This window comes from Trachypithecus francoisi, unplaced genomic scaffold (genome assembly GCF_009764315.1).
Source record: "Trachypithecus francoisi isolate TF-2019V2 unplaced genomic scaffold, Tfra_2.0 Lachesis_group0, whole genome shotgun sequence".
NCBI lineage: Eukaryota > Metazoa > Chordata > Mammalia > Primates > Cercopithecidae > Trachypithecus > Trachypithecus francoisi.
Genome location: NW_022681453.1, coordinates 23,125,587 through 23,151,083, shown reverse-complemented (window position 1 = coordinate 23,151,083; position 25,497 = coordinate 23,125,587). Strand labels below are relative to the sequence as shown.

The window sequence follows — 25,497 nt, the reverse complement described above, 5'->3', positions numbered from 1 at the left end:
TACTTCTAAATAACACATGTCAAAAGAAATCACAAAGCAGATTAGAAAATATTTAAACTACAAGACAGTAAAAGGCAACATATCAAAATCTGTGGAATACCACCATTCCTAGAGGGAACTGTATAGATTTAAATGTTTATTAGAGAATAAAAATGATCTAAAAATAATGATCAAAGCTTTTACCTTAAGAAACTAGAAAAAAGCAAATAAAACCAAAGAAAATAGAAGAAATTATAAAGATCAAAACAATAGGTAATGAAATAGAAAATGAACAACAAAGACATACTTTTTAAACACCAAAGAATGATTTTTTGAAAAAAGCAAAGCTTTAGAAAATCATTTGCAACACATTTCATTACAAAGAATTATTTCTAATACCTGTAAAAACAACTGCACTCTCACTTCTAATAAGATAAATGAAAATTGGAACTACAATAACTTAGCATTTTTTTAATCTACTGTAGATTGGAAAAAAAATCCAAGGGTTTGATAATGCTCCCACTGGCAAGTCTAAAGAGTAACAGGTACTTGCATACATTACCAGAAGAAATGCAAAATGATACAACTTCCATGGAGGAGAATTTGGCAATATCCAGAACAAGTATATATGTGTTTACCCTTTCACCCAGCAATCCCACGTCTACGAATCTATTCCAAAATGTTAAATTATATAAGCATTAAGCTGTTCATTGCAAGATCATGTGTAATAAGACAAGGCTGGAAATAACCTGAATGTCAGTGAGTAGGAGACTGAGTAAGCAATTGTATATCTATACAATGGAGTACTATGCAGCTGTCAAATAGAATGAGGGAAATCTCATTTGTAAAACCTGTAAGGAAAGATCAGTGGCATATAATATAATATGAAGAAAGGCATGGTGCTGAAGAGTGTATGATCTGCTTCATTTTGTAAAAGAAATTTAAAAAATGGATACATTTCAATTTTTCTTATATTTTAACAACAGCTAAATAAAAGGCTAAACCAACTAACACAAATGATTACCTATTAGGAGAGAGAGAACATAGGATGAAGGATTGGGAAATGGAAGTGATGCTGCTCTAAATTACCTCATTCTGTGGTTGTGGCATTGATACCATGTGCATGCACATTTTAAATAACTGAAAAAGCACTCCTCAAAAATCCAAAATAACAACAAAGAACCCGCCTGTGTAAGAAATTGTTGGAGTAACCCCACAAAGCAAAAGTATTTCAAATGGCTTTTTTATTATTAGAGATGAGGTCTCACTATGTTGCCCAGGTTGGAGCACAGTGGCATGATCATAGCTCACTGCAGCCTCAAACTCCTGGGCTCAAGTCATCCTCCCACCTTAGTTAGCCTCCTGAGTAGCTGGGACTACGGGTGTGTGCCACTGTACTCAGCTTTACATTACTTTAAAACACAGTTGCTTTTTTTTTTTCAAACTATTTCCATCATGCGATTTAGCCTAGAAATAAAACAGACCACAAAGAATTCTCAAACAATACTGAGTATTTTTGCTACTGTTAGCAACAATATTGATATTGACATTTGAAAATTATTTTTGTATGTTGTAGCTTAAATAATTATTATGCTAATATGGTTAGGAATATGAGATTTTTAGTGTAAGAGAAAAAAGAGATATACAATGGGTTGAATTGTATTCCACCCAGTCATATGTTGAAACTCTTACCGGCAATGTGATGGGCTTTAGAGACAGGGCCTTTGGGAGGTAATTAGCTTTAGACGAGGTCATAAGGGTAGAGCCCTGGTGGTGGAACTCACGTTCTCCTAAGAAGAGACCAGAGATGAACCTGTTCCCTCTATCATGGGAGGATGCAGCAAGAAGGCCATTCACTAACTAAAGAAGAGAGCCCTTACCCGAACCTGACCATGCTGGCACCCTGATCTAGGACCTCCCAGCCTCCAAAAATGTGGGAAATAAATGTCTACTATTTAATCCATCCAGCCTACGGTATGTTTTTAAAAATAGCAGCCAGAGTAGACATAAACAAGGTACAAGTGTGAATCAAAGAAGCTGATTAAAAATCACGCAATTTTGATTTGGAGTAGAACTACTAGCATGAGCACTTGATTGATTGTCTCTTTCTAAACAAAAATATTATTTCCCAGCTTTGACTCCTAAAAAGACTTAAAAGATTTTGGCAAAGCCATTAGCAATGAATACTTAGGCCCAGATTGTGGTCTCTAAGTAACATTTCCCAATAAACAAAACCAAGGCTCCCTTGAAAATGGCTGATTCCAGATCTGAGGCAGAAAATGTACAAAATAAGCCTGTAATACCGTGTTATGCAGAACCCAAGGAAATTATAAAGACTAGTATCAAAGACTAATGAGGTACTGTCAAAAGGTCACAAGGACCAAGTTGAAGTGGCTTCCACAGGCCAAAGACGAGAAAGTTATCAAATAAATTATATCTTCAAGATAAAACACTGACAATTGTTGAAGCTGCATATGGGTACACAGGTTCATTTCACTGTTCTTCCTAATTTTGTATGTCTGCCACACTACCACAGAAAACTTTTCACAACTAATCTTTTCCAATGACCATTAAAAGGTCAAAAAGAGATCTGTGCATCAATTTGTTTTTTCTGAATTCTCACTCTTCTGCGTCTTTTCCCTGTAGTCAATTTCTGAATTACCATTTGGGATAAGACAATAGCATAGTGCTGCAGGCTGGGGGCATTTTCTAAAGATGAACATCATAAAGTCCTGGCATGGGACTCGCTGTTCGCTGGTTTCCACAGGTGGAGAAATGAGTGCTTCTGCCTCTTTTAAGTTTTTCTATTTCAAGAAATGTGTTTTGTGAAGATGCTAGAATGATCTTTCAGGGTAGCCAACATGTACTTCCTTTCTGGTTCTTGTAACGAAAGTTGCAGGGCAGCATCTCTGCTTCACAATCCCAGTTCCATGGCTGATGACGCCCTTCTTTTTGGCACACAGCTCTAGTCTAGTCCATCCCCCCAACCTCCTAGCTTAATAATCATACCAATAGGTTAATATTTATATCTTCAGTATATACATACAGCATCCTGGCTACTTCACTTATCTTAGCATTATTTCCAAGGCATTTACTATCTTATAACTATCTCAAGAGCCATGACTGACTTTTATCTCATCCATTCTATATTATTCGCCTGAGTGCCTCTCAAGGTGGGTTTTATGGAACTATTCCGTGTTTTATATTGATTACATGTTTGGTGAATTCCTGGTTAAAAAGAGTTCAACATGTTTCTTCACTGCAGGACTTCTCAGAGTCTTCAATAGGCTATCATCAATTGTAACTTTCTAAGAAGAATAAGGAATAACAGTGTTATGTATCTGTAAGTGCATATTAATATGTGCATATACCACATTTCATGCTTTTATATGTATATATAGCACTTACGTTCAAAGCTGTAGATGCAACTTCAAAGGTGCATCTACAGCATTTGATGCCTGTGAATGCATGTTCATACACTGATATACAACACATTTCAAATGTGTTTGGCTCCATGGCCCTAACTACTTCAGGCATTTGGTGATGCTATTATTCCATAGAAAACCCATTGGAAAAATGGGTCTCCTGCGTGAAAACTGCAGGATGAAATATGCTAACTGTTATGTTCACCTTAATAATCTAAGGAGGAGAAAATAAAAGGTTTAAATGAAAATAGACACATGCATGGGCCTTAGCATGGATTTCAAGCTGCTTGTTCTAGGTACCACAACCAAATTTTCCAACTATTACAGACTTTGGTTGCTTGAGGATTTCATGTCTATCTGGATAAAATAGCACAAGTTTTAGAAGCAATTGCTTTATCATGGATGTTAGCGAAAGAGACAGAGAGTCTTAAATTTAAGGCAAAATAAGTTGTTAGGAAAATACAGTGACTTCTCAGGAAGGTTATACAACTAGATTGCAGACTCAAGGGCAAGACCTCGATTTATCTGATTTTGAATCCCTGGTGCTTACTGTAGTATTTGTCTTCACATGTGTTCACAGGGAGCAGAAACATGCATGAATGAATACATTTAATAAAATATATTTACTTTCATCGAAAAGCAGCAGGGTTGTACCTTACACTCTTTTGCTTTTAAAAATATGGTTAATGCCAGGGAAAGCAAACGAACTTATTGCTTCAGAGGGGAGAAGTGACATCACAGAGGGCAATTTATAAAAAGAAATAAAACATACACTAAAATGAGAGGGAAGATGTATGTCGTGATACCGTAAACCATTAATTTGTCTCATCCTTTAAAAATCACAGAGGTGGTGATCTGGAGAAATCCATTGCTGTTTACCCTCTACCCTCTCTAAATTGATGGCGATGGCAGACTTCTGCAACTTGGCTTTGGTTTATCTTGGGCCCACTGTCTTGCAGGGAGGTATTATCTGCTTTCTCCAAGACCCTAGGACAAAAGTTCTGAAATTCGTCCTCTCAAAAGTACCACTGATGTTTGAGGGAGTTGGTTGAGGTTTTCCTGAAGCCCTGATTCCCAGCTCAATTATGATTACTCATCCCATTTTAACTGCCACTCATTTTCCATACATTCAACTTTAAGCTCTAGGTTCGCCATCTTTCTTTCAGCCAGTTGTGTTTTAACCACATCTCCTAACTGTGGCCCAGAACATGCCACGGTGGTGCATCACTTCAAACAACTTTTAGATCTCTGAAGAGGGTGGGGAGAAAATAAAACTTTTAGTATAACTTTATCCTTAGTTTCTTCTTCTTTTGTCTTTATTTGTTCACTTTTTCCTAGTTTATGCAAAAGAGAAAGAGTCTAGCTTTAGGTAATGAAATCCAGGAAATTACTGTCATGTCCTGTTGTGCTACACACGAGGACATCCTGCAGAGGTTTCCCAGCCTGGCCATGCATCAGAGTCACCTGGGAAACCTGGCCAAAGTGCAGATTCCCAGACTCTCCTCCTGGCCAATGGGAATCAGGTGGTCCGGGCTGAGACCCAGGATCACACACTTCTATAGGCACCCCAGATGATTCTGGGGAGCCTAGTCATGTGTTTAGGAACTACTGCTAAATATTCTGAAAGAAAAAAATAAAAAAAGTATCATTTTTCAAAGTGAAAAGTCAAATTCCTTTGCTCATAGTGACTGTCTTAAAAATAAAACATGGCTGGGCGCAGTGGCTCACATCTGTAATCCCAGCACTTTGGGAGGCCAAGGTGGGTGGATCACAAAGTCAGGAGTTCAAGACCAGCCTGGCCAATATGGTGAAACCCTGTCTCTACTAAAAATACAAAAATTAGCTGGGCTTAGTGGCACACGCCTGTAATCCCACCTACTCGGGAGGCTGAAGCAGGAGAATTGCTTGAACCCAGGAGGCGCAGGTTGCAGTGAGAGGAGATGGTGCCACTACACTCCAGCCTGGGTGACAGAGTGAGACTCCGTATCAAAAAAATAAAAAATAGGCTGGGCGTGGTGGCTCACGCCTGTAATCCCAGCACTTTGGGAGGCTGAGGTGGGCAGATCACGAGGTCAGGCGATCAAGACCATCCTGGCTAACACAGTGAAACCCCGTCTCTACCAAAAATACAAAAAAAAAAAATTAGCTGGCCATGGTGGCAGGTGCCTGTAGTCCCAGCTACTCGGGAGGCTGAGGCAGGAGAATGGCGTGAACCCAGGGGGCGAAGGTTGCAGTGAGCCAAGATCGTGCCACTGCACTTCAGCCTGGGCAACAGAGTAAGACTCCGTCTCAGAAAAATAAAAATAAAAATAAAAATAAAAAATAAAAAATAAATAAAATAAATAAAAATAAAAATAAAACACAAGGGTTTTGTGTGTGTGGCTTGGTGCTATCTCAACTCACTGCAACCTCCGTCTCCCAGGTTCAAGTGATTCTCCTGCATCAGCCACCCAAGTAGCTGGGATTACAGGTGCGTGCCATCATGTCCGGCTAATTTTGGTATTTTTAGGAGACAGAGAGTTTCACCATGTTGGCCAGGCTGGTCTCAAACTCCTGACCTTAAGTGATCTACCCACCCTGGCCTCCCAAAATGCTGGGATTACAGGCGTGAGCCACCGCAGCTGGTCAAGGGTGTTTTCATTTTATAGTTAATAGTCTATGCCAAGTGGTTTAATGAAGTCACCCACAGGTACAGGTGCCCTTGGCACAGTCATTACGTTTACCCTGTCGAACTTTACTTGTTAACACAACATCAGACCACTGTACAGGCAACACCCAGTGGAACTGATGTTGTTTCTACACAGTAAAGGGCATAAAGCATCCAAGTTAACGTGTATTCAAGACCTTTCTCTTGAATCATCTACATCGCTGGGGCTACCACATTTTAATATCCATCCTCATTCATGAATTACTAGACAGTCTGTCTGAATTCACCACTTCACATCACATATAGAACCACAGCCTGAAAGCATTTTTAGAATTAACCTAAATACCCTGACCATTCAACTCTTTTTATTTCCTACCCTGCTCAGTTTCCAAACACAGCAAACAAGATTGTCTATTACTTGTTTTGCCTCCTTTCTTAAATACTAATTCAATTTTCGGAGCTTGATAAGCATGCATTTGAAGCCCATATCCTTTATAATGGAGAAATGACATAAAAAGAGATAAACAGGCCAGTCAGGAAATGGTTAGAATCAATAGTATTAGCATAATTCATTTGAGAGATTTACTGTGAGAACTGAAATACGCATTCTGGAACACATGGACCTGCTCAGAGAACTGTGTGACTTTATACGTCCTGAGCACTTTATCCTGTTTTAATCAGGGTCCATTAATCTCAACATTTTTTCATGTTGCTTTAATTTTCCTGATTAGTTGTACTTATAGCCATGCTCACACATTCACAACGTATTTCTGAAGCTCGTTTTTCTGCAACTCCCTCCACGGGCCTGTGTAATGTCATTTCAATGCTGCTCATTATTAAGCTGAAATAATTAACTCGGCACCCTGCTAGAAAAGTCAATACCTTTTCTTTTATAGTATCAGGAGGTTTGTAAATAATTACTAACAAAAGCATTAAATGTATAAACATGTCTATCACTACTGTATTTTCTGTTTTTCTTACAATTTAAATTACAAACAAGCTTCTCCTAGCACCTTAATATGAGAAATAAAAGCTGAGGCCTTTTAGGCGCCATTCTCGGTTGGCACTACATCTTCCTGGAGAAGGGTTCTGGAAAATAATCTCCACCTAATACCTGTTCTTTATAAAAGTTATATCTTATGTCCCCAAATAGGTAACAGAGAAAGAAATTAAAAAAAAAAAAAAATGACATTCATGTCTGTACTTTGTAACTAACTCTGATGGAGATTTATCTTAATAAAGAATGGTTCCAAACTATTTTACTTCTAGGAATTGATACTTGGAGGAGTCACTACATAAATATACAGAGTTTTCAGAGTAAAGACATTCATCTATGATGGCATTGCTTATATTGCCAAATATTAAGAGCCTAAGTGGTGTTGGTTAAAGAAACTAGTAAATCCACATACTGTGTGGTTATTTTTTAAAGAAATTACGTTGCAGAAATATTTAGAGGCAATGAAATATGCTTATGACATTTCAAGTTTAGAAAGGCTTGTTACAAAATAGTATTTACAATATTGTTCTATTTCTGAAAAAAATCCCAGAAAACATGAATGGAAGCAAGTACACCAAAATTTTATCAGTAGTTTTACTGCTGAATGATGAGACTAGAGATAATTCTCTAACACTATCATAAGCCAGTACTACTTTTGTATTTGGAAAATAATTATGATGAGCTATGCTTTTAATGCAATATATAGGAAAAATGGTTAATTTTCTTACTATATAAACCCAATAGAAAAGTCTAGCACCTTGAAAGAAAAGACTAACAACATAAGACTTAACAACTTACGGGACAAAGAAAGGTAAGAACATAATCAGAGAGTACACAGAAATGGAAATATAAATAATCTTAAAACATATGACATGTGTTCAAATCTGGTCATAAAAAGAAAAGTGAAGACAACAATGATATTCCATCTTTCATCTATCAGACTGGAAAAAAGCAAAACATTTCGTAACACACCACGTTGGTATGAGTATAACTAATATTCTCATAAATCGGTAGAAGAACAATTTGGTTTCACACCTCCAGAGTGCATTTTTTCCCCAAGGATCTATCAAAATTATAAACATGCATACCCTTTGACTCATCAATTCTTCTAGTAATTTAATGCATAGATAAATTGCATCTTATACAAAGATATTCCCTTCTGCTTAGAGTTAAGTAGCCAATGCTTTGGAACAACATAAAGTCCAATCTGGATTAAATGAAAACATTCCCCAAAATGGAACATCATACAACCTTAAATATATATATATATATATATATAGTTTTTATATAATATTAAATATATATATACACTTTATATAATATTAAATATATATATTATATATTTTAAGGGTATATATACACATTTCAGGTACTTCAAAGATAGATATATATACACACACACACATATAAATGACATGATAGTTTCAGAAAAATCAAGTGAAATAAAAGGTAAGGTACAACACATACACAATGTTATCATTCCTATAAAAAAGTTAGTTGCAAAACATTTAATATACCTAAGCGCCTGTATGTGCATAAGCCATCTATGCAAGGAGAGCATACACCAGGTCTTGCAAACAATGGTTACTCCTCTAGAGGAGAGAACTCAGGGGGTTATGGGTGGCAGAGACTTAATTCTTATTGCATATCCTATGTACTGTATTAGTTACTTACCATGTTTATCCTACTTCATACAAATATTTATTTACATATTTTGTTAGTTAACAGTTATTTGAAAATTATCAGCTATGGAGATGCAATGATGTGAAGAAAGATTCGTAAGCATCGGGACTATCTACTGGGCTTCGAGTCTGGTATCATCAGGGGCTTCCTCCCTATAGGACCTCAGGCAAGCCCCCTCCCTTCTCTGGAGCACCTTCTCTTTTCCTAAGGAAAATCACAAAGTTGCCTTTCAGCTCTTGGGAATCTGAGCTTCTAGTTGTTTTCAAAACAGATACTTGTTTTTAAATATCACACAAAATAACAGGTGTCTCAGCTACTAGAATTACAACCCCTGCCCTACCTCCCCCGCTCACCCCCCATCACACTTTACAAGGTTATTCTCTTGGGAAACCTCGTCTCAATCAACAGCTTTCTGAGCACTACTTTATACACAAGGTCCTATGTTAAGTGCTAGGAATACAGGAATTAACATGACATGTTCCTGTCTACAATGAATTAAATATAAGACCTCTGAGCTATTGAGCGCCAACTAAATGCCAGGCACCAGTTTTTCTATAACACCTTGTAATATTTACATCAAGCCAATCCCCTGTAGGTGCTATTAGCATCTTCATTTTACAGAGGCGCAGATGGCAACTAACAGGGGAAATGATTTGCTGACAAAGGTTGCCCAATTAGGAACTGACGGCACTGAGATCTGAAACCCAGGTCTTCATGACACCAAAGCCAGTATTTTTTGCTACTATTTCAACATACCTCATTTGGTTTGATGGGGGAGGAAGACTAAGAAAGAGATGATTAAATAGTAATGTGGAAAGTGTTGTGAGAGAACCCCGGGTACACCTAATGGAGATTTGCATGAAACTGGCATTGAGAAGTGTATGGCTCCTGTCAAACTGGATGCTTGTAGATTTCTTCCCTTAGATCAAGTGGATCAGAGAATTTTCAGTTTCCAAAGCAAACCCTGATTTTGAGATGAACTCAATCTGAGATGTGGCTACATAGATGACTAGTATCATGACAGAGAGGCATTCACGTGGATGCCAACAGGAATTCTTTGTCAGCTTTCAGTCAGGCAGATCCAGACTTAATTCAACTCCAGCATGTATTGGCTCTGTTATATTGGTCAGGAGAGTTTACTCCTCTGAGCCTCAAGTTCCTCCTTGGTGAAAGGCAGATGAAGTGGAAAAAATGGAAAAAACAGTAAATGTGGAAATGAACACAAAACTCTTTGTGAAAAGTAGGCATTCGATAAACAGTAATCACACATGAATTCTCATATAGGCTTAGATCTACTGAAATAATCCAAGATTGCAGGGGCAACCTACTTCAATAGAAATGGAATCACCCATGAAATATATACTTTGTTTTCTAAAAGTCAGTACAGCAATGTTTTCAGATACATCTGATATAATGATTTTATCCTGATAATTTCTCCCACATCCTACTGACTTTGATCATCTACACCTCTAATTATTCTGGATCATAGGTGATTCTGATCCTCATCTTGTACCCTCTCCACCCATTTTCTTTCAGATGCACTAAGAAGCTTCATCATTAGCCGGTTAAGCTTCTTGGGCTACATCTTCCAAGGCATGAACAACATACTGAAATTAATGACTGTCTCCACCCTGGGGTGCCAAGTGGCCTTCTTGTCAAAATCATGAGAGATGCTCCAAAAGGTGGGCGGTCACTAAAGAGAAAGAAAAAATTCAAGTCCCAAAGAAGAGTTGATCATCAAAAAATGAATTTTCTTTTTGAGTATACAGGATGTCCCTTGAAAAAGTAGTTTGTGTCTAGAAACTTCGTATCTATATTCAACATGCTGCATTTCAGACAGCATTTCTGCTTTGATCCTTTGAGCTCCTTTAATACATCAGATGGGTTTTTAATACCCATAGGAATATATAAACTCTTTCCAAGCTAAACAAATGGAGGGCAAGCTGGAGAGTTAATAAACACACATCTATAGGGTTTTGGCAACTTGCTAAGCCACTTCAGGTGCAGTACTGGGCAGAGCAAGGGGGAAACACAGACTGCTCTTTGAGGTAGGGATGGAGGGAGTCACAGCACAAACCACCACCAGGATGGAGACAATGCACCGCAGAAATGCAACTTGCAAACGTCAATAGTGTGGATACAGCTCTGCACGCTTCTATTCCCCATGCAAATAAACATTCTAAAAATATTCCTTGGCTCTGCTGGTCTCCTACCCTCCGGCATGGAAGAGGAAAGCCTCACTGTGTTGTGAGCCCAGCCAAACTTCCATGTGCTCCCACCATTAAGAAATGTACAAATGAGAAATTGTTTGTGAGACTAATTCATGTCAGGTAGAAACCTGCCTAGTCATTATAGACATGCGCCCCTCTCATTTTATATCATGGACTCAGGAGGGAAAACAGTAATTTATAACATTTCCTGTACTAAAACCCTCCAAACACTGCTTATCAAAGAGCAAGTAAAGATAGCAACACCTACACAACAACATCCATTCTATCTGGATCCTCAAAGTTGTAATCATCCTTGAGTCTGGAAAGAGGGCACTTTTTCCTCTGAGCATCTGAGAAAAAAAATCAGGGAAACCCTGTCCCCAGTAAAATGCTTCATTGAACTGAGATTTGGAAGGATAGGTAGAAAAACTGATCAGAGGTTTTAATCCCAATTATTATAGTACCTTTGGACCCCACTTTCATCTTATGGCACTATTTCAACAATTCAAAATAAAGTGCCCAGGATAAGCATTTACCTCTTCCTCCCCTTTTTAAAATTTAAAGCCAAGATGATTTTAGCAACCATAAACATATAGCACTCATTGGGATACTCATTGTAAGAGCTAGCATTGAATTATTCAAACCTGGCCCCGTATCCATAATATAAAAAGAAGGCAGACTTGTATTAAAGAGTGATTAGCACAGCCTCAACATTATATGACAAATCATTGAAAAACTTTTGAATGTGATAGTCATGTTTTAAATTTTTAATGCTGGAAAGAAATTGTTTTTAGGATGCAGAAGTTACTTCTACCACGTTTCTGAGATGCAGAAAAGGAGGCAAGAAAATACAGGGAGGATGCGGCTGGTTTTCCTCTACTGCTGCTTGGGCGTGACTGTGTAGAATTGACATAGGAACTATTTTGACTTGGGTAATTCACAGTTTTGTGCATTACCACCCAACGTGGCAAGATATAAAGAAGTAAAGACACAAGGGAAACTTGGGAAAATAAGATGCAGAGCCCTCAACCTCCAAAGGGAAGAATATGACCACTGGCGCTACTCTCACTGTAGAGTGGAAAGTTTTCATGGGAAACCGAATCATATTGATTCACATGTTTTAAACAAGATGGGAGTATGGTAGTTTGGCAAGAATCTATAGAGCAGGAGATACAAAAATATTTCAACAAATTAGCATATGCTTGCAAGTTAACTGGTTAAAAAACTTACATTTTAACGCCTACAAATTATATTATTCATGACTCTAATGTACTCCCACTGGCAAAGTCTGTATCTAATTTGTGTAACGAAGGATCTGGTCACTGTTGAGTATGTGTATTCCCAGATCCAGAATTCCAAATTTCTTGTCAACCAAGAGCTCAAGAAGACCCAGGAAGTGGAAAAAATCCAAGAGCTATTTTATCTAGGACAGTCTCATCAGAGCAAAAAAACCTCACCATCTACTTTTCCTGACTGAAACTATTAGTTTTACCTTCAAGGCTGAGAAGGAGTCCTGTGGTTTTCCTGCATCCCTGTCAACACAGATGGGTTTGTGGACTGTGCTAAGTATGAAAGTAATACATCTTCTTTTAAACCCACACATAGATCCTAAGAGGCATGGACTATGCTTATACCCCTCTTGGAGATGAGCAAACTGAGGTTCAGGGCATTTAAATAATATGTTAAGATCTTTGCACTAGTACGTGTGGTAGCCCAGACCATAGTTCAGTCCCAGAGGCCACCTTCTTAGCCTTTACTCAAGGAAAACCCTGTGTCCCTATTGTGCAATGGATCCATTATACAGGTCATTTCCAGAAGCCTCACTTGGTAGAAACACCTGCAGGGCACTCACTGAGAATAGTCTAAAGACTTGTGGTAAATCGCCCACCCAGCTTGAGACCTCAACAGGAAATTGGAGTCGTTCGTTGGAAAATGGAATCCCTGAACTATGGTTTTCTGAACTGTAGCCCACGAAACATGTCAACACAGCTTCGAGACCAATTACTTTCTTTCAGCTTAGCGGATAAATGAAAGGTGCGTGGGGAGAAGCGATGAGAGAAGAAAACTGTAGCCACAGCTTTTGGGGTTTCCAGGAAGATGAGCAAAGCTTGTGTACAGATCTCAAAGCGAAACCGATGGCAATATAATTTTTATGAGAAGTGATGAGTGATACTAACAAAAAAAGCACACACTAAAAAACAAAAACAAAAATCTGATTTACCTTAGAAATTAATATTTTGCCAACACTGAAATGTTGAAATGAAAATGTTACACGTGTTTAAAGTTTTATTTTTGGTTAATTACTTTTCTTAACCAGTTCTAACTATTTATTTTGCAACTGATTCTAAGCAAATCTTTGTGAATCTCTTTCTTGGCAAAGGGGGCTGGGTAATCAAGAAGGAAAGAAACATACTGGAAAATAGTAAAACATTACATCCTTTCTAGATTCCAATTTTGTCCAACTTGTTGACAGTCACAAATGCCCAGAAAATATGGGCTGAGTTGTTTTCGATTGCTGTTTGAATAACAGATTAATTTAATAATCAGTGGGGTATTGGATGACAAAAATTATTGGTTAGAGCGGCCAAACCACCAACCCTAATGACATTCTTATGTAAATTCTTATTTTCTTTTAGGCTCCTGCATTCTTAATAAACCCTATATTTTTGAAAATCCCTTTAAAAACACTACATACTGTCCCTCTATGTTATAATAGATCTGTCTATGCTATAGACACATAAATGTCCACTTGCGGAGTTGCCAATTTGAAGGTTTCTATTTAGAGCAACTGAGTCACCTCTTGATGTATTTTCCATACGAAACCATCTAATGATTCTGGAAACAGGACACAGAAATGGAGTAGGACGCAGCTCAACTTTGCTCTTCAAAGATTTCTGAAGACTGAAAAGACTTCTGCTATATGGGTAGAACCACCTGACATGATTTACTTAGTTCTAGCACAATGTTTAGATACCAGGATCAGTGGATCTCTTCTAAGAGATGGGCAGATTGTTAATGACAGTCCAAAAGCAAACTGCAGCTGAGGCCTGTTCCCGTGGGAAGTGCTCAGTTCTTTGGGATTGTTGCTCTATGGTTTGCCATTGCTTGTGGAGGAAAGTAATCGCTGCCTTGAGACTAGTTTGTAATGGACACGGTTCTGTATGTTCCACTGCGGAAGGCGAGATGTTTTCCTATGAAAAAGATCTTACTGCGTAATTTCTGAAATACTATAATTTTCACCAAACTCAATTTCCAGCGCACTCCTGGCCAAACGCTACAGAATTGTGTTATTTTTGAATGTCATTGCCCCTGACCTGAAGTTACCTACAAAGTTGGTCAAAAATTAGTAATTGTCTTAGAGAACTAGACCTGAAAAATTTCATTCCTTCCAGGGAAAGGTTGATACATTTATTTGCAAATTAGATATAAAGCAGAGGTACAGATTCAGCTTTCTGGATACCATCAATCATGCTGGCTATTGTACATCTCTGGGTCATCAAGAAGAGGAAGACAACAAAAATCAAATAACATTATTTTCCTCCTTAATAGATTGCATTCTGAGAATACAAAGCTCAAATAAAATGCCAAACAATAGCTTCATAAATACTTTGATAAATACTCAACTATATCTTCTAATAAACTGTATTTCATAAAATGGAGCAAGGAGGGATAAAGAGAAAAGAATATGCAAAAGACAAGAATAAAAGGTTCCACTCTTCAAAAGCACTCAACAAAACTGGTTATGGCTCCTTTTTTATATTGTATAAACATTAAATCATAATTTTATAATAAAGCTTCACAAAGATTTTTGGATTAGGAAAAAAAGTAGTCTTGAATTGATTTCTCATCCAACTAGCTACCCCAGTGATCTGTCAATTTCTAATCTCTAAAAAGCAGAGGAGGAGGAAGAGAAACAAGTGAGTTGTTTGCTCGGTTAGGACCAGTGTGTGCGTGTGAGTGCGCATGTGCGTGCTTAGTGGTGAGAGAAGGAAGGGGACAAAGGGGTAGCAAATGGCTGTCTGAATGAGGAGTTTCTGTTTCAAGAGGCCACCGTGTCATTGTTCCCATCATCTGGAATCTGATCATTTTTACTCTTTTCCTTGAAACCTTTCGGTGGCTCCATACTGGTGTCAGGGCAGTTAGCATTTGAAGTCCTTCAAAGGGCTAGTTCTCTTCGACAGGATCAAAAGGGCAACAAGCCTTAGGCCTTGATCAGCCCTTGTCCCCTCTGTCATCTGTCCTTACCCACAATTCTCTATTCAGCTTCCTGGAACGTCTAACAATGTGTTGACCAAACCACAAGTTCTCTCATCTCCACAATGCTCCCCTCTCTGCCTGGGTGTGCGTACTCAACTCCTCCTCACCCTGGTGGCGTTGTGTTAGGTGCTATTTCTTCCAGGAAGCTTTTCTTGACTACCTAAGCCTTCCTTCTGTGACCCCATGTAACATTTACTCTCTAACCATGGCACTAACCATGGCGTATTGGCATTGCCTGGTTACTCATCTGCAAACTCCGTGAGGGCAAGAATTTTGTGTGTCTCATTCACCACTGCCTCCTCAAAGTGCAGCCCAGTGTCTGGGATGCAACCAGATGATCACGAAATGTTTACTGAAGTCCTCAGCTATCTTTACATTTTCTTCCTATGACCCTATTTTGTTTTCTGAGTGAATTCCTTAGAGACTTCCTTCAAGATCATTAATAAATCAGCCCTCATATCTTATCTACCAAATTGCCATCTCACAAGTTAGCAATATAAGAAACAGGCAAAAACCAATCCATGATGTTAGAAATCAAGAGAGTGGTTATCCTGTGGTCAGTGAGGTTACCTTTAGAGGAGGGCAGGTGTGGGGGTCAGTGTTTCTGAGGAGCTTGTAATGTTATTTCACTTCCTAACCAGGGTGCTGGTTATACAGGAATACTCACTTTATGCAAATTAATCAAGCTGCAAAGTTACAGTTCGGACACTTTTCTGTAGGTGTTATGCTTCAATCAAATGTTTACTAAAAAAAAAAAAAAAAAAAAAAAGGAAAAATAGGAAAAGCCCAAGTCCTCATTTCTCTCCCCACCCAGACTCCTGGGGCTTTATTGTTATGCTTCTGCAGTATGTGACTGAGCTGCCAGGTGGTGGTCTTGAAATAAAGCTTGGAAAGGAAAATCCTCCAATGCCTACAGTGTCTTTTCACTGCTGCTAGCACACTGTGTAAGGCCTTACTCCATTTACTACCCAATCTCCTGTGAGTCTTCAACTCAGCGTGTTATTAGAGAGTTGAAACAAACTAGTCATGACTGATATAAATCTCTTCAACTTCAACCTTTTTTCTTTTTCTTTTTTTTTTTTTTGACATAGAGTCTCATTCTGTCACCCAGACTGGAGTGCAGTGGTGCAACCTGAGCTCACTGCAACCTCCGTCTCCTGTGTTCAAGCAATTCTTGTGCCTCAGCTCCCGAGCAGTCGAGATTACAGGCATGCACCACCCTGCCTGGCTAATTTTTGTATTGTTAGTAGAGGCAGAGTTTCACCATATTGGCCAGGCTGGTCTCGAACTCCTGACCTCAAGTGATACACCCGCCTCAGCCTCCCAAAGTGCTGGGATTACAGACATGAGCCACTGCACCCAGCCTTCACTTTTGTATCTTATCCATCTTGGCATTCCCCAAAGCACCAGCACAGTTTCTAGATCACAGCAGGAATGCAATGACCTCCTATTCCTACTGAATGAAAGGTAGTCATTTCTTTAGTTTGAAATCTTTTGGTCACTTTCTTTAATCCAGCTGCATCTATTTCTTTATTTTCTAATTATGATTTCTAATAAGGAAAAATACTGCTGGCTCTAGCAACGTCCTATCTTAGTTCTATTGGTTTTCTCACTTAGAATAGAAATAAGAACCCTAACTTGCTCTACTAAATATGATTGTGCTCATGATTCACTAAGGGATACTGGCCACCTCACAGAGTTTGTAGTTATGATGACTGAGGGTATAGTATCCATTTGGTCAAGAATGTTCTCAATCATTATAAAACCAGCGGCGTCTACCTCACAAAACCATAGAGTTATGAATTGTCAACAACCCTTCCATCACACATGGCCTGTGATCATATCTGAGACATATATGTTATACCTTTTTATACAGAGAATTCTACGGTAGTGAAATAACATTAGACAGTGGAAAGAAATATTCACATTTTAGCAGAATGGTTTACAGGTGTTAAAACCTTTTTATATATTTGGTGTTATGCGTTTCCACCTATTCAGGCTGCTATAACAAAATACCTCAGAGTGGGTAATTTATAAACAACAGAAATTTATTGCTCACAGTTTTGGAGGCTGGGAATCCCAAGATCAAGACACCAGTAGACTTACTGTTTAGTGAGGGCTTGTTTTCTGACTCAATGATAACACCTTTTTAGCTGTGTCTTTACATGATGGAAGGTCAAACAGACCCCCTCAAACTTATTTTATAAGGGCACTAATACCATTCATAAGGGCAGAGACCTCATGATCTAATCATCCCCTAAAGGCCTCACTTCTTAATACTATCACATCGGGGATTAGGTTCCAACATGTAGATTTTGGAGGTCACCAACATTCAGACCATAGCCTTACGCACATGTTACATGTGACTGTTTACTGAGTACTTAATCTGATTCAGGCATTATGCTAAATTCACAACATACATTTTCTCACTTTACCTCCTATAACAAGCCATGATATGCTTACTACTCTAATCCCCCCAAATCACCCAGGAATAAGCAGAACTTCATGGAGTTAAGGTTTTCGTCCAAGGTCACAGAGTTAGTCATTAGTGAAGTCAGAACTCACATTCTGAACCCATTGCTTCCACGGCTCCTGCACTGAACTATACACTTCAGCACTTTCTTGTGGTGGATCTAGAATGCCTCCAGTCAGAAGAATAAACTATAACATGGTAGACTGGGCAAATGTGGAAGCCATCCTGCTCTAAACACTCAGACACACTAGACGAAATAGTACAACAAAACAAACATGTTTAAATACAAAAGATCTTACAAGAGAAGACACTAAAAGCTAACTTGTAAATTTACTGCTAAGTGAAAAAACATGGATAATCTGGTACTCTCTGAGGCTCTGAATAAGAAAACCAATATTGCCCATGAGAAATCAAACTTCAAGTCTAAACTACATGCTGCTTAGGAAAAATATGTGCTCTAATTATATGGTACACAAATTCCTAAATACAAAAAACTTACGCAACAATTATTCCCAGGCCGTCGTTACTAATAGGATACATGATAGAAGCCAAAATGCAAATATATAGTGAAGAGAAACTCAAATTCTATTCTGTTCCCAGATAAATAATACTTAATAGTAAAGATCAATTCACAGTTAAAAATGACAAAATAACATGAGCCAATAATCTAACATGGAAAAACGCAGAAAGAAGAAAAAAGAGGATTGATACTCCTAAAATTTAAACTATTAGAACAATCTTAAAAGGTTTTTTATAATTTGGTACAGAGAACCTAAGACTAAGACTATATAAAAGAAACATATAGTTTTAAGAGAAGCAAATGAAATGTCTAGAAATAAAAAGCTCAATAGATTGTTTCAGCAGCAGACCAGACAGGATCAAAAGGAAATTAGTGAACTGGAATATAAGTTTAAAGAAATTATCCAGAATAAAGCACATAAAAAATAGAAATGAATTTATATCTGGAATCACGTCAGTGAAACCTCAGAACATTCGAGAGAGACTGAACACTGTAAAAGCCATCAGAGAAGGGGAAGAGGTTAGACTACCTACAAAGGTACAAGGATAAAAGTGAGAAGACAATGGAATATCTTCAAAATATTTTAATTTTGATGCTATGGAGATAAATCATCACTGTTGAGTACATACTAAATTAGGAATTTTAGACAAAGAATGAGATAATTTATCACTCTCAGATCATTCTTGGAAAAACTTCTAAAGCACTGTAAAACAAAAAGCAATTTTTTTTTTTAATCAAAAAGTGACTACAAACATATAAAAATGCAGGTAAACATGTTATTTACTATAGGCAGCAACAACAGTAATAGTTATTTCATGGCTTAAAAACATAGTAGAACTAGAAGGTTAGAAAATATTATATGAAAGAGATGGGAGGTAATTCAACTTAACAAAATCTAAGCTTTTGTTTGCTCTGGAGGAGGGAGGAGAGCCTCACCAATAGAAACATGTTAAAAAGGCAAAGAGTAACTACTAAAGGAATAGTGTGTACTTTACATAGAATACAAAAAAAGAAGGAGAAAACCCAATCAATCCAATTGAAGGGAAAGAAAGGAAGAAAAGAGAGAGACAGAAAGAGAGAGAGGAAGGAAGGAGGGAAGGAAGGAGGAAGGGAGGGAGGGAGGGAAGGAAGGAAAGAAGGAAAAGAAGGAAGGAAGGAAAGAAAGAAGGAAGAAAGGAACAAAGAAAAAACATGAGGAATACAGAGCATATAAAGTGATGGTAGAAATATTCCAAACTTATTGGTAAGCACCATAAATTTTAAAAGATTAAACTATCAGATAACAGAAATAATAAAAACTTTGAATCCAGCTATATTCTGTTTATAAAACAAAATCTTAGTGCAAAATAATGAAAAAGGGTTGAAAATGGAGGGAAAGGGGAAAATATGGCTAGTAAATATTACCAAAATAGAGCTAATGTACCTCTGCTATTAACAAAACAAATAGACATTAAGGCATAAAGCACTTTCATGTATAAAGAGGGTTATTACATAGTGATAACAGGAATGATTTCTTAGCAGCTATAATAATCATGAACAGGGATGTCCACGGTAACATAACTTCAAAATATAGAAAGCAAAATGAATTGAATGGCACAAAAACGTCCATAAGTCTGGTGAGAAATTAACTGACATCTAAAATAGACTGAAAATAAAGATAAGTTTGAAACACAATTGTATACTTTGTCCAAAGGACACACATTGATCCCTAAGCCCAGCTATTAGATAATGTAACTTGCTTTCAAAAACATGTGGACAAGGACTGGAAATACAAAGCAAGTTTCCACAAATACTAAAACAGATGTGTTATACAGACCACAAGGCCATTTAATTAGACTTCAATAATAAAAAGGATGGCCTCAAATCTCATATATTCGGACATTTTAAAACATGATTTAAGCATTGACAGATCAAAAAATGGTAAAAACTAGAAACTTGTTAGAGATGAGTAAGAATGAAGGCCTCATATACATATTAAATTTAGAGATGCACTGGAATGCAGAGAGAAATGTATACCTAGACATATATATGCTTATAGGTATATCTATATACATATAAAATGAACCTGAAAAGCTAAGCATCAAATACAAAATATTAGAAAATAAAAAACAATGTAAACTCAAGAATCATAGAAGAAAGATAAAACAAACATATCTCTGGCAGTATGAAAAGGGAGAGAGAGAGGGAAGGAGGCAAGAGGAAAGGGAGCAAGAGGGAGGATCAATTAAAAGCTTTAAAAGGGGGCAAAATTACAAATATAGTAACATTTTTAATCAAAAGAAAACACTATCACAATGCCTGCAATAATCTTGAAAAATGAGGTGAAATAGGCAGTTTTCTAAGAAATATAATCACCAAAACCATTTCAAAAGGAAAAAGAAAATCCAGAAATATCTAACCACAAAAGAAACTAATTTCATAGTTGTAAATTTATACACACACGAAAAAACACACACATACAAATCCCACCAGTCACTAATAGTTTTATAAGTTTTACCAAATCTTCAAGAAACAGATACTGGATTTCATCTTATATAAAATGCTACAGGTATTACAGAAAGAGGGAAACTGAAAGTAATTTTGTGGCAAAAAATGACCTTAATAGGAAAGCCAAATGACAGTGCAAGGAAGAAAAAGTATTGCCACTCTCCTTTTTGAGCATAAAAACAAAAAGTTCACGGTGTAAGTAAATTGAATTCAGCAATATGTGTGAAATATTATTACTTTTTTTTTTTTTCTGAGACGGAGTCTAGCTCTGTTGCCAGGCTGGAGTGCAGTGCCAAGATAACGGCTTACTGCAACCTTCACCTCCCGAGTTTAAGCAATTCTCTTGCCTCAACCTCCTGAGTAGCTGGGATTACAGGTGCCCACCACCATGCCTGGCTAATTTTTGTATTTTTTAGTAGAGGCAGGGTTTCACCATGTTGGCCAGGCTGGTCTCCAACTCCCGACCTCAGGTGATAACACCTGCCTTGGCCTCCCAAAGTGCTGAGATTACAGACATGAGCCACCGCGCCTGGCCTGTTTATGACAATGAAGGTCCATCCTGAAAAAGCAAGTATATTTTCACATTACACATTCTATATACTATTAATATATAATTTACACTACATATAAAGTATGTAATATATACATACTATACATATGTAATATATACTACATATATTATGTATAATACATACACATATGCATTATATATTTCATGAAAATAAAATCATGACATATACATGATTATAGATATCATGAAATATACAAACAATACATATATATGATATGCATATATAATACATATATTATACATATCAAAACCCTATCAGAATTCATAGAAATTAATAGCTATTTCCAAAATTAATATGCAAGAGTAGAGTCAAGAATAACCAAGAAAACTTAGAAGTATTTTATATGTGTATATATATATATATATATATATTTCATGATTTAAAATTTTAAAAATATTAATGTAACTTAACATGTTAACAAATTAAGGAAAATTTTTTTGTAATGGATGTAGAACTTTCTTATGAAATTCAACATCCATTTAGATTTCAACAATAACAATGGCAACAAAAATTCTTACAAAAGTTTTCTTTAGCCTCATAAATTGTTACTACTAAAAATCTACAGCAATTATGGAATTAACAGTGATGGTTGCACAACATTGTGAATATACTTAATGATCCTGAATTATACACTTTAAAATGGTTCAATGGTAAATTTTATATTCTTTATATTGTATGACAATAAAAAAGTCCTTTAGCAAACATATTTAACATGTAATTATTGGAGGCACTTCCTTTAAATCAGGAATGAGACATGGTTGCCTAATCTCATTGCTTCTATTTAACGATGTGTCAGAAGTATAGTGCAATAAAACAGAAAACAATAATTAAGTATGGAGATTAGAAAGCAAACGTCTCACAAATGATATTACGGTCTATGCAAAAAGTCTAAGAGCATCCATACACAAACAAGTCGATCTCAAAGAGCATTTAGCAGTGTGTTGGAAATCAGTGATATGTTCATATACTAGTACTTACAAATTAGAAAAGTAGTTTTAAATATATACTATTTATGATAGAAGAAAAACTATGGGGTATGTAGGTATAAATATATAAAGTTATGAAATTGTATTAAAAGGCATAGGAAAGGCATATAACTAAAGAGATATACTTAGTTTATTAATGGGAAGTCCGATTATTATAAAAAATAGCAATTATCTTTAAATTGACCTATCACTTACAGAAATTTTAATCAAAACCTTATCAAAATTCATGGAAATGAGCCAGGTGCGGTGGCTCATGCCTGTAATCCCAGGACTTTGGGAGGCTGAGACAGGTGGATCATGACGTCAGGAGATCGAGACCATCCTGGCTAACAAGGTGAAACCCGTCTCTATTAAAAAATACAAAAAAAATTAACCGGGCGTGGTGGCAGGTGTCTGTAATCCCAGCTACCCAGGAGGCTGAGGCCGGAGAATGGCGAGAACCCAGGAGGCGGAGCTTGCAGTGAGCTGAGATTGCACCACTGTACTCCCAGCCTGGGCGACTGAGCGAGACTCTGTCTCAAAAAAAAAAAAAAAAGAATTCGTGGAAATTAACAAGCTAGTTCCAAAATAAGTATGCAAGAGTAAAGAGCCAAGAATAATTAAGAAAACTTATAAGAAGAATAAGGAAAGGAGCTTGTTCTCCTAAATACCAAGTCATATTATAAAGCTTTAATAATTTAAAAGATATGGTATTATATATAGGTATTAACAAACCATAAAATCTGGAAACAGATCTGCATATAGATGGGAACTCAGCCCATGACTAGACTTATTTAAACAAAAAAGAAAGAAAGAAAATTTCTGTGCATTGTGTGCCTGTAGTCCCAGCTACCTGGGAGGCTGAGACAGGAGGATTTCTTGAGCCCAGGAGTTTGAGATTAGCCCAGGCAACATAGTAAGACCTGTCTCAAAAAAAAAAAAGAAAAAAAAAAAAAGGCATCTGTAAAGAGTCAAACCACAGAATAGGAAGACCCACATACAATGCATACGATTGTAAAGAAATAGTATCCGAAAGAGAAAGAACACCCAAATCAATAAGAATAGATCTAACCACCCATTCGGCAACTGCCCAATTGGAATAAAGAGGTCAGAAACCCGAAATAACCAATAAAACCATTAAAAGAGGCTCAATCTTATTAGCAATCAGGGAAATGCATACTCAATCACCAAGAAACATTTCCAATTTATCAGGTTTGGGTAAATCCTGAAGGCTTGTGCCTTCAGTAAAGATACGTAAGGACATTCTCGAACACACAGTTCAAACTGCCAACTGTCAATTGAGAAAGCACCAATAAGAACTTTCCCAAAACATGAACAAACTGACTACACATCTCATATACTGCAGGATGTATTTTCATGCATTCTGAATGCTTCCCAGCGTCTAGAATATCTTATAAAGCCAAGTGGTGTTTCTTCTAAGCTGATAGAAATACTTCCTTACACAAGAGGGCAGCCATGTTTTCTATTGGTGTAACTGTGCCTGCAAGTCACACAGACCTATCTGGGAAAGTTCTGTGCTGAGCAGAAAGGTGTAGGGGGTTAGAGGGTCGGGGGATGGCTTACTTGGAGCAGTCTTCACAAGCAATATTCCCTGTGGTCTCCTTGATGGTGCGCTCAGAGACAAATGCTGGATATTCAGTATCACAAGGCTCCAGGGTCTGTTTCAATTTCTGGGCTGTAGGGATAGGGGGAAAAAAAAAAGGTAAAGAATGCAAGGCACAGGCTCAATATTGTGACTGGCAGCCCACAGCAACCCAGAACACAGTTCCGCTTCTGCTGCTCTGTGATTTTTCTAGCACAGCATAATGCATTATTTTCTAATTAGTCAAGTGATTTCATCTGCCAAGCAACTCTATAAGCTATAATTCCTCCAACAGTTGTGTTGGCTTGATCAGCTATCATTTATGTATCACAAGAATTCAAATTTCTGGGACAACATCAGTCACAGGGTCTCTGACCTCAGACTTACTCAAACTCAGCAACAACACATATGTATATCTGAATAAATGTATAAAATATAAGTTATACCATATTATTTAGGGTGAGACAAAGGTCATGATACAATTGCATGGTTTTATTATAGAAAGAAAACTGAAATATGAAATAGTAAAATACGTAATGTCTTTGAAGCACAGCCATGAACCAAATCCTACTATTATGAAGCTCTTTGTCCAATAATATACCATGTCAATTTTAAAGCACTAAATAACCCTGGTACGTGGATGAGCACTCAGTAGGCACTCGGTAGGGGCTTGGCAGTTGATTGTCCAGTGGGCAAGATCCAAAACCTCACTAGGTCTCAATTTTCTTATTTGTAAATCGAGGATAATCAAGTTCTATCAGAGGTTGATGTGAGAAGTAAATAAAACAATGTTATGTTGACTACTTAGTACAGTACCTGAAACATAATGAGTGTTCGGTAAATGTCAAATAATGATAATAATAATAGCAACAATAACAAAGATAACAGTATCATTCTAATGAAGCCATTGTGACATTATAACAATGACAATAATGATAGACACTACAGCATAGTGGTTAAGGGTGAAGGCTCAGAAGTAAGAGAAGTTTGGAGTACGAATCCCTGCTCTGCTACTTCTAGTGAATCCTCACTGTTCTCATCTGTAAAATGGGGATGCTAGTAGTACAGGTACTCTTCACAGGAGGTCTACTTGTTAGCATTTCCCCCAAGAGAATGCTTACAGATTTCCAATACCACAGTTTGTACAAAGCCTTCAGTTATTGTTTTCGTAGGAAAAAACATCGCATTTACATTTACAATTCCAAAATTCAATAGGATTTTAACAAAACTGTGTGTGAACAAAGTCTCGTGTTACATTCCAAATATAACCGGTTGGTGGGCAGAACTACAGGGAGATGTTTTGTCCACTGTCCATGTGGGATGCTGCTGGCACTAAGTGAGCCGTCAGTGCTACTGCACAAAAAACAACTGTTGGGTAACAACCAAACACTTGTGGGGTGATCAGGAAGCGATTCTAAGCATTTGTAGTATCCTAACATGATGCTTTCTTATATGTAGGCTTTTCACTGAGGTTTAACTCTTTTGAGGAAATTGGTTGAGGGTTTGGGGTTGGAGCACAATGCATTTAATCTTTATTATTTAAAACAAAAGGAAGTAGACTCTTCATCAGCTCTTTCACTCAGAATATAGAATTTTCAGTAACTGATCGCTGACATTAAGGGGAAATGTCTATAGTAACCTCACAGGATCGTTCTGAGGAATAAATGAACAAAAGCATG

The 25,497-nt window shown here is 37.2% G+C and overlaps 1 protein-coding gene across 2 annotated transcripts in view; it reads right to left on the bottom strand.

Moving 5' to 3' along the window:
- Positions 1-25,497, bottom strand: part of CACNA2D3 (calcium voltage-gated channel auxiliary subunit alpha2delta 3) — a 967,057-nt gene that overhangs the window by 31,666 nt on the left and 909,894 nt on the right. For both annotated transcript variants that reach the window (XM_033210152.1, XM_033210151.1), the window contains one exon: positions 23,800-23,911. In XM_033210152.1, the coding sequence (XP_033066043.1) occupies positions 23,800-23,911 (112 nt within the window). The remainder of the gene's footprint in view (positions 1-23,799; positions 23,912-25,497) is intronic.